Raw genomic sequence first — 9,109 nt, forward strand, 5'->3', positions numbered from 1 at the left:
AAAGGTCACCAAGAATGCAGTGTGTTGAAAGGTCACCAAGAATGCAGTGTGTTGAAAGGTCACCAAGAATGCAGTGTGTTGGGGTCCCAGGACCTACTCTCATGTTGCTTTTTAAAATAAATCTGTTATCGGAGTTGAGAACCAACAGAATCATGAAATCCGAGTGATATAAGATATCAGCTGAGCTCTGCTTAGCCTGATTCAACACCCTCATTGGACAAACGAGGGCACCAAGATGCCGAGGGGCCCTGGTTTTCCAGCCAGCAGTGCTGAGCCCAGCCCTGGCCCTGGACTTCCCTCCACCATGTTGCCTCCCGAGGGAGCCTGGGCACTGGCTACTACAGGACCTTCCTCTCTTCCTGCAGCAGCTGACTAGTTAGGGTATGCCTCAGAAAGAAACAGATCCTACTAGAAGAACAGCTAAACCAATATCTCCATCCATCCTAAGAACCAGAAGTAGTTGCCACGGAGCTGACTCCGGCTCAGGCAAGCCCAGGTGTGTAAGAGCAGTGCTATATTTCATCGGTGTTTCAATGGGTGAGTTTCCAGAAGTAGACAGTGAGTCTTTCTTCTCAGGTACGTCTGGATGGACTCAGGCTGCTGGCTTTTCAGTTAGCAGCCGAGCACCACCTACCCCACTGCTGGTGAGACTCTCCTGACTGAGAGCAACCCTGCTGGGCAGAGGAGACTGTGAGTCTTTCTGGGAGCAGACAGCCTCATCTTTCTCCTGCCCAGTGTCGAACTCACTGCACCCCAGGGTTCCTTCTGTACCACTGAGGGACTCCAAACAGTGGGTGTGGGTGACACTGAGGCGGGTACTGCAGGCTGGGTGCACGCTGGCACCGCAGACACTGAGGACAAACTCGCTTGGGATGATGAACAAAAAAGGCAGCTCTACAGAACACAGCTCGGGCATCTCCTTCAGTGTGAGCCTGCTGGTGGGCAGCAGGTCATACCTGCATATCATCAGGTCTACAGACACACCTGCCTAGAGTTCACCTGCCTAGCCTCTCAGACCACAAGGTCTTGGTCTCCTGGCTGGTGTCTCCTGTGTCTAAAGTGTACTGTCTTGTGCTGACCACTCACTACCTGCATGAGCTCTATGTGCTAGCTCCTCCCAGTATTCCTTCACTAACACCTCACATACCCTCCATCACCTCCAAGTGTCACAGACTAAACCAAGTTGTCATTGAGAGTCGACACATTGTGGTTGTTAAGTGCTGTTGAGTTAGTTCTGACTCACAGCGACTATGTATAGGATTTCTGAGGCGTGGCTGGTGGGTTTGAACCGCTGACCTTGTGGTTAGCAGTCCAGTGCTGTTCCTACAGCTCCACCACCCATTAGGAAACAGTGGGGAATGGCTCTTACTGTGACGTTTCTTGGTGTTCCCTTTGGCTTCCTCCTTGGTCACCCCCAGACAGCCCATTAATTCCTGGATGGTGATGGACTTGTCATTATTCACGTCGCAGTACTCAACAAACTTCTTCACGCACTTTTTGGGTTTTGATTTTTTCCGCAGGAGCCTCTTGAAGGGCTTAATTTCTTTTTTGCCAATATCGCCGCTGGAATTTTTGTCGAGCAGTTTGAAATACCAGTGGACCACTCTCTCTTCCAGGGTGTGACTGGGGTCAGGTTCTGAAAGCCTGCGAGGAGACACAGATGCGTCAGGAACCCGTAACCAGGGGGCTACGTGGCTCAGCCCACCACCCACCCACCAGATCTGCTCCCTGGTCCCTTCTGCCACTGAAGGAAGGAGCAGTCCTGCGTGTGACGTGTATGTTCCCCTGTCCCAAACCACGCGGATGCACCAGTTTACGCAATCATTAAAAAAATAATAATTTAGAGAAAGTGGTTTAGCAACTACACTTCAAGTTGGTTTTCAAAACTACCACAGACACATCGAATTTCTGCATGCGACTTGTGCACCTGGTGCAGGCTGAGGTCTTCCAGCAGACAGACACACCCCACTTCTGAAAGTTCTAACCCCTCAGTGTAAGTACTGCAAATATGAGGGGCTTCTGAAAGTGTGGGGGGAAATGGAATTAAGAAAGAATGGCCTTTTTCCATGCACTTTTTGAAGCCCCCTTGTATGACTTTGGTCACAGGATATTGAGAGACTTAAGTAAAACGTATGCTGGGATTGAAACATTCTGGATACTTGGGAGAAATTCCCCAATGAGATCCTTCCATTCTAGAAAGGCTGACTTGAGTCAGTAGCAGACAGACGGTAAGATACAGCTGTGGCCACAGGGAAGACAAAGGACTGGGTGCTCAGATGTTGGGTACCCTCGCTTGGTTAGCTGCTAGACGCCCGACTCTTGCTGGATTGGAGGAGGCCTGCTTTTCCGGGCGTGTGAGAACTGTTTCTATGGATTTGGCCGTGGCCCCATACAAGAGGGAATGGAACTGCATCATCCCTGTGATCAGCTGTGGACCACACCTTTGTGATCCCTGGGGTTCTCACAGGCTGACTTTCAGAAGTCGGTCACGAGACCTTGTTTGGTAATCCACCTTAGTCTGAAAGTTAGGCAGAAACCTGGTCAGCATCAGAGCCATGAGCAACCCTCCACTGCCAGACGGCAGCGGCTGTGTGAGGTGTGCCCACTGGGAATAAACCCGGGACCCCTGAGCCCTAAAGGGAACTCACTCTGAAGGGCGTTCTTCACGTGACCATTTGTTACCCCTCTCAATTTTAATGTTTTGGATAAGAGCAATCTTTTTCAGATTTTGAGATGAATGTTTACAATTTGGGTGATTTCTGGCTTTGTTAAATTTAATATGAGTACCCAGTTATGAGATTTCTGATTTGTATTGCTTCATTTACTTACTTTCTTCCCAGCTCTCACATTAAAGTAAAGGGTTGGAGGAGGGCCTGTTGCTATGGAGACCAGCAAACCTGAGGAGATCACAGAGTGTAGGAGGGGGAGGAGGGCGCCCAATAGTCATGGAAATAAAAAGGAAGTAGGAATCTTCATCAGAAAAACATTTTAAATAAAGAAAGGGATTACTACTACTTCTCAGGGGGAGATCTAAAGCTTGAAAGTTTGTAGAATGAAGCACCCTGGGAGTTATACTGACAGTTATCTATAGACAGGAGAGAGGAGTTCTGAGGAATTTACACAAGTCTATGTCTTTGAATTATGGTGTTGGCAAAGAATATTGCATGGAATGTGGACTGCCAGAAAAATGAACAAATCGGTGTTGGAAGAAGTGCAGCCTGAGCGTTCCTTAGAAGCCAGCATGGTCAGACTTCATCTCTTCTACTTCACACATGGTATCAGGAGGGATCAGTCCCTGGAGAAGGACATCATGCTGGGTAAAATGGGGGGGTCAGTGAAAATGAGGGAGACTTCAACGAGATGGGTTGACAGAGTGGCAGCAGTAATGGGCTCAAATATAAAAACAATGGTGAGGAAAGAGGAAGACTGGGCAGGGTTTCCTTATGTTGTCCACGGGGTCACCGCGAGGTGTCCACGGGGTCACCGTGAGGTGTACGGGGTCACCGCGAGGTGTCCACGGGATCACCGCGAGGTGTACGGGGTCACCGTGAGATGTGTACGGGGTCACCGTGAGGTGTCCACGGGGTCACCGCGAGGTGTCCACGGGGTCACTGTGAGGTGTACGGGGTCACTGTGAGATGTACACGGGGTCACTACGAGTTGTAACTGAGTGGACACCATCTAACAAGACTACCCCATGGCAGATCCAATGCCTCAGACCCAGAAGTGCAGATATGTCACCATTTCCTCTAAGAAAGGATGTTTCTGAAGTTGGTTTTTACTTTTTTTCAGTCTTATTTTGAGAACTTTAAACTGAATACTCTAAATAAAAATCCAGTTGATTGCTCTAAAATGCAATTCCACAGGCAAAGCCCAAGAACTGAATGCTTAATTGTCCTATCATTTGCTCCCTCCCACAGGGCCACCTGCTGATGGAAAGAACATGTTCATGGTCCCCTCTGCCATGACAGGGTCCCATCAAGAGAATGACCTCCACCTGGTGAAGCTACTTCAAGTGTTCGGCGAGGACTCCTTAATGAAGAAGTCACCTGAGGTCCTGATAATTAGAGGTGAGACTCAGAGTCCCTGAGGTCCCAGGCTCCCTCTCAGGGCCCTCTTAGGGGGCAGGGTCACCATACCTGCTGGAAGATGAGGACGGGTCAGACACAGCATGGACCATGTCCGTCGACAGTGCATCTAGGACACTGGTGAGGAATTCGTGCTTCTTGGCACCGGGACATCCTGAAACAAAACAAGTGCATGTTTCTGTTTTTCACATTGCAGAAAACACGCCGCATAACAGGTTTGGTCTCTGTTCTGGAAAGAAGTGTTTCCATTTATGGAAACTGGTGTGTTGAGGTACCTTCGTATTAATGAGTTCATCCGAACACTTGCACCCACATTACCACGCTCTGATTTTGAACCAGACATGTGGATTGGTGATAACAGTAGCTGGAATTTGCTGGATTATTACATCATTGTTACCTTCCAGATCCCCCCAGCGGTTCCCTCAGGAACATAAGGTCTCTATACCCTAGTATTACATGTGGCAACACCATCTGTTGTAATGTGGTGACTTGCATGTCAGTTGCTGTGATGATGTAAGTATGATATTGGAAATGCCAATGGTATTTCATATACCAGCAGGGCCACTAACAGGTCTCCGCAGAGTTTTCCGACTAAGACAGACTAGGAAGGTGGGACTGGCAATTCACTTCGGAAAGCCAGGAGTCAAACCCTAAGATTCACACAGAATATTGTCTGTCACAGAGCCTGAAGATGAGCCACCAGGTTGGGGCAACAATGGGCTTGAGCAGATCAGAAGGCACATGACTGGCTGGCGTTTCATTCTGTAGTATGTGGGGTCACCATGAGTGGGAATCACCTTGGGGGCAACTCTAGCAACATTACATGCGAGGCCCCAGGTACTTGGAAGCACGCACAAACATGCCAGAGCTGTCCTGGGAGAGAAGGGCAGTGCTGAAGTCACCGTTGTAGGGCACTTGAGTGTGAACCTGTGTCACCTCACAGCCATGCACCACTCTGAGCCATCTCTTCAGGATTATTCTATACCTAGACACCAGGGTCAGACACATCTCAGAAGGATGCAGTCATCTGGGACTGCAGGGCTGAAAACGCATGCATCCGTCCTGACTGAGTCCTGAATCCATTCAGTGAATTCTTCTATAAAGCTTACCACTCTCCAGCATCACTTTACATCCCAGGAATCACTCCATGATCAACGTTGTCTTTTACCTCTCACTCACACCTGTTGGAAGTCCTTAAAATCAGTCGGTACCAACCTGCCTGCACCATTCTTCCCATCTGCATCTCAGAACTTCGTAAACCATTCAAGTGGAGACCCGCCCCCAACCCCCCGGTCGTGTGCCCATGTCACCCTGACTTCCAGTGGCCCCCTGCACAACAAGGAGGTACTGTCCATCCTGTGCCCTCTGCAGGGTCAGTGGTGGATCTGTTGTGGATGATTCAGGAGTGGATCACAGGGCTTTCTTCCTATTCTACCTAAGTCTTAACAGCACACCATCCTCATGTGGTGGCTACAGATGAGGTGCATTGGTCAGAAATCCAATCCAGATCTGCCTCCTGAATTCTTCCACAGAACCTCGGCTTCAGCCCCACCACCTCCTGCTCCCCCAGCATGGTGCCCACTGATGGACCTGGAGCTGCTTGTGGCCAACCAGTCTGTCTCATCATTTATCATCCTAGACAACACAGCAAATCAGATTTCCTCATGGTGGGCTGCCAGGAGCCGTGGGCACAGGGCGGCACTCAGCTTGCTCATAACACGGGTAGGAGGATGAGAGAGTGTGGGCATCACCATTGTTTCCCAGAGGACAGACAGACGGTAATGAGCGGCTGCGGAGACAAAGGCCCACTTCTGAGGAGAGTCACTGATGGCTCCTGGAACGTCTGTGTCAGTCTGTTCCATGTGGACACCCACAAAGGGGTACCACTGATACTCTAGATGAACTCGGGACAGTGGGAAGGGAGTGAGGATGCAGAACTGCCCTTAGGGGTCCCCAGGCTGTCATCTTTGTGGGAGCAGAGCACCCGGTATTTACAACTGCCCATAGGGACTATACGAGAGGTCAGCAGAGGACTGGCACACTGGTGTCCATGCCTCTGGGAGTGTCTATAACATCCTGTTTGTGCACCTCATCCAAGGAGCGTGCCAGGGCTAAAGGCTGACCACAGAGTCCATCCAGAGGGACCACTACCCACAGAGCCCACCTCTGCTGTGAGGACGGTCCGTGGACCAGCCTCGTCCCCATAGGAAAGGAGACCAGGAGCTCAAGATTAGTGAGAAGCTGGCTTCTAGGTCCATGTTGATAAGAAGTGCCAGCCCGTCCCTGTACAACTCTGCAGACCCCTGCAGACTACCCTTAGGAGTTAGACAGAAGGGAGCGAGGGGAGCGAGGGAGACCGACCATCTGCTGCCAGAACCTCGCTCCTCTCGGCAGGTCAGTGGGCAGCAGCGGATGAGGTGCAGAGAACATTCAGTGAGCTTTGCATGGTGACCATGTGTCTTGGCAGCTCAATCATTCAAAGACCAACATGTATATACAGTTTGAGGCGCTCTGGTTTTTATAAATTTCCTTTTGACACTTGAGTCTCTTCATTGTAATGATTCCAGTGTATGCTAGTTGCCTATAGCAGGAATGCATCTAATCCAGTTTCCACTTCATTAAAGGCACATCAGAAAACAGATGCGGGTCCTTCTTGGCGGGGGCGGTGGGTGAGAGGGGGCTGTGCGTTCTCTGAATGCCAGGGAGAAATAGGATTACTGTCTACTGACACACAGCCACGGGGAGGCCCTTACATGCCAAGAATAAGAGCTCATCTTGCCAAACACTCGTCTGGAAGACATAGAAGACGTAGGCCAGGCATGTCACAGATGACCAGTGACTCTTCAGTGGTCTCCAAAGTCCCTCCCAGTATCCAACATTGAGAGATGACAGTTTCCCTGGCCAATGTGCAGTCAGCTCTCTGGAGCAGACCAACCCCAGAGAGAAGAGGAACAGACAGGTCTGGGACACATGCTAGGACACCTGAGATGGAAGATCTTCTTGGCTGTCAGACTCTGGGAGAATATTCCAGAAGTTGGAGCTAATGTCATTCTCTGGCTCTGGGATGGTTGATGGGCTGGGCCCAAGAAGCCACACAGCTAGCTCTGGTCCTACCTCCTAAGTCTCCAAAAGTCCCTTATGGCTCAAAGTATCCCCAGAGGAAGCTTGTGGATGATGAGAAACAGCTGCAGCGTCTCAGTAGCTTTGATCATCCGGGTATTGAGCAGCTTCAAGAAAGGGTTATGCTCCTATCTCATGTGACACACACCCAAGTTGCTTGTTACGTCAATCAGATCTCCAGACACATTGTTTCAAATGAGAAAACGTAGAAAATCATCATGAAGCACACAACAAAGGGCATGGGTGACTTGAGGAATCTTTAACGCAGAGAGCAAAGGAAAGGACTAGAAAACTTCAAGGACTAAATGCCCCCTGCTGAAAGACCATTCTTCTTTGCAGGATGGTACAATTTCAGTGTTGTGAAATGCTAAGCTGAGGGGCCCATCGGCCCAATGAAAACATTACTTACAAATGAAACAGCCATAGCATGTACGTCTCAGAGTCTCACGGTGGTACAGCACCTGGTGAAGCATTGACTACTAGCTGAAGGTTGTTGGTCCAAACTCACCAGAGGCACCTTGGAAGATCTGGTGCTCTGCTTCTGAAAGGTCACAACCTTGAGAACCCTGTGGGGCGGTTCTACTCTGCACCCACAGCACGGGGCCCTCTGAGTCAGAATCCACCACCACCAACAACAACCATGGATCCTTCGCAGTTAAACCAAGGGAATGAACAGCAGAATCGCCCCCAAACTCACAGTTCTCTCTGACTCACACCCACCCTGAAGGGCAAGGCTGCCATCTTTATGGAAGCCGACTGGCACCTCCTTCTCCTGCAGAGCGGCTGTTAGTTTTGAACCAGTGATCATTGATTAGCAGCTGAGCGCTTAACACACTGCACCATTAAGGCTTCCAACCATTAGAAAGAAGGCCCATCACTTTAGTAGGAAATGTTGTGAACTGATTTATGTCCCCGTGAAAACTAAATGCCGAAAACCTAATCCCTGTGAACCTAGTTTGGAAATGCTGGTAAGTGTTCAATTGCAGTTGTTTTCGACTCATAGGGACTCTGTATAGGGTTTTGAGGAGCGACTGGTAGGTTTGAACTACTGACCTTATGGATTGTTGTCCAGCTCTTATCCTAGACTCCATGTGAAAGTAATTAAAGAGAGACATTCAGGAGAATTTCTTTTGACACTTATTTTAAGATCCATGCAGTAGCCGCAGCTTATCACAGGCATACACAACACAGCTGTGTAAACCTCCCCTGCAGAGGGGATCATGACAGTGTCTCCACCAGGGAGGTCACACTTGAGCTAAGAGCCCCACCCACTGATATGGAGCACACGCATTCTGAAGTACACTTTCAGGGACGCTTGATAATGACGGACACACTAAGAAATAGGAATAAATGTTCAGGCAAACCATTGTTCAAAGTGTTGTTTTGGGGAGCCTTTGAGTCGATTCCGACTCACAGGGTCCTTGTGCTAAACAGAACAAAACTTTGCCCAGTCCTGTGCCAACCTCACAATTGTTATGTTTGAGCCCATTGTTGCTGCCACTGTATCAAACCAGCTTATTGGGGTCTTCCTCTTTTTTGTGGACCCACCACTGTTCCAAGTATGATGTCCTTTTCCAGGTACTGGTCCCTCCAAAGAATATACCCAGAGTACTAGAGACAGAGTCTCATCATCCTAACTTCTGCACTTTTAAGGTGCATTTTGATTTTTGCAACAGATTTGTCTAATGCAATACGTCATTTGATTTCTTGACTGTGCTTCCATGAATGTTGATAGTGGGTCCAAGCAAAACGAAGGCTTTGACAACTTCAATTTTTTCTCCATTTATCTTGGCAAAGATGTCTCTCAACAAAGATTTGTTTGTTCTTCTGGTAAACTAGGCTACTTGTAATATTTTTCTCCAACACCATACTCAAATGCATCAATTCTTCTATGATCTTTT

The 9,109-nt window shown here is 49.0% G+C and overlaps 1 protein-coding gene across 1 annotated transcript in view; it reads right to left on the reverse strand.

Annotated features, from left to right (window-relative positions):
* Nucleotides 1-9,109, reverse strand: part of LOC102810654 (SPARC-related modular calcium-binding protein 2-like) — a 151,743-nt gene that overhangs the window by 9,534 nt on the left and 133,100 nt on the right. The window contains exons 11-12 of the mRNA XM_006871196.1: nt 4,140-4,242; nt 1,370-1,644 (exon numbers count right to left, since the gene is read on the reverse strand). Of these exons, the coding sequence (XP_006871258.1) occupies nt 1,370-1,644; nt 4,140-4,242 (378 nt within the window). The remainder of the gene's footprint in view (nt 1-1,369; nt 1,645-4,139; nt 4,243-9,109) is intronic.

Source organism: Chrysochloris asiatica, unplaced genomic scaffold, assembly GCF_000296735.1.
Source record: "Chrysochloris asiatica unplaced genomic scaffold, ChrAsi1.0 scaffold00162, whole genome shotgun sequence".
NCBI classification, from domain to species: Eukaryota; Metazoa; Chordata; class Mammalia; order Afrosoricida; family Chrysochloridae; genus Chrysochloris; species Chrysochloris asiatica.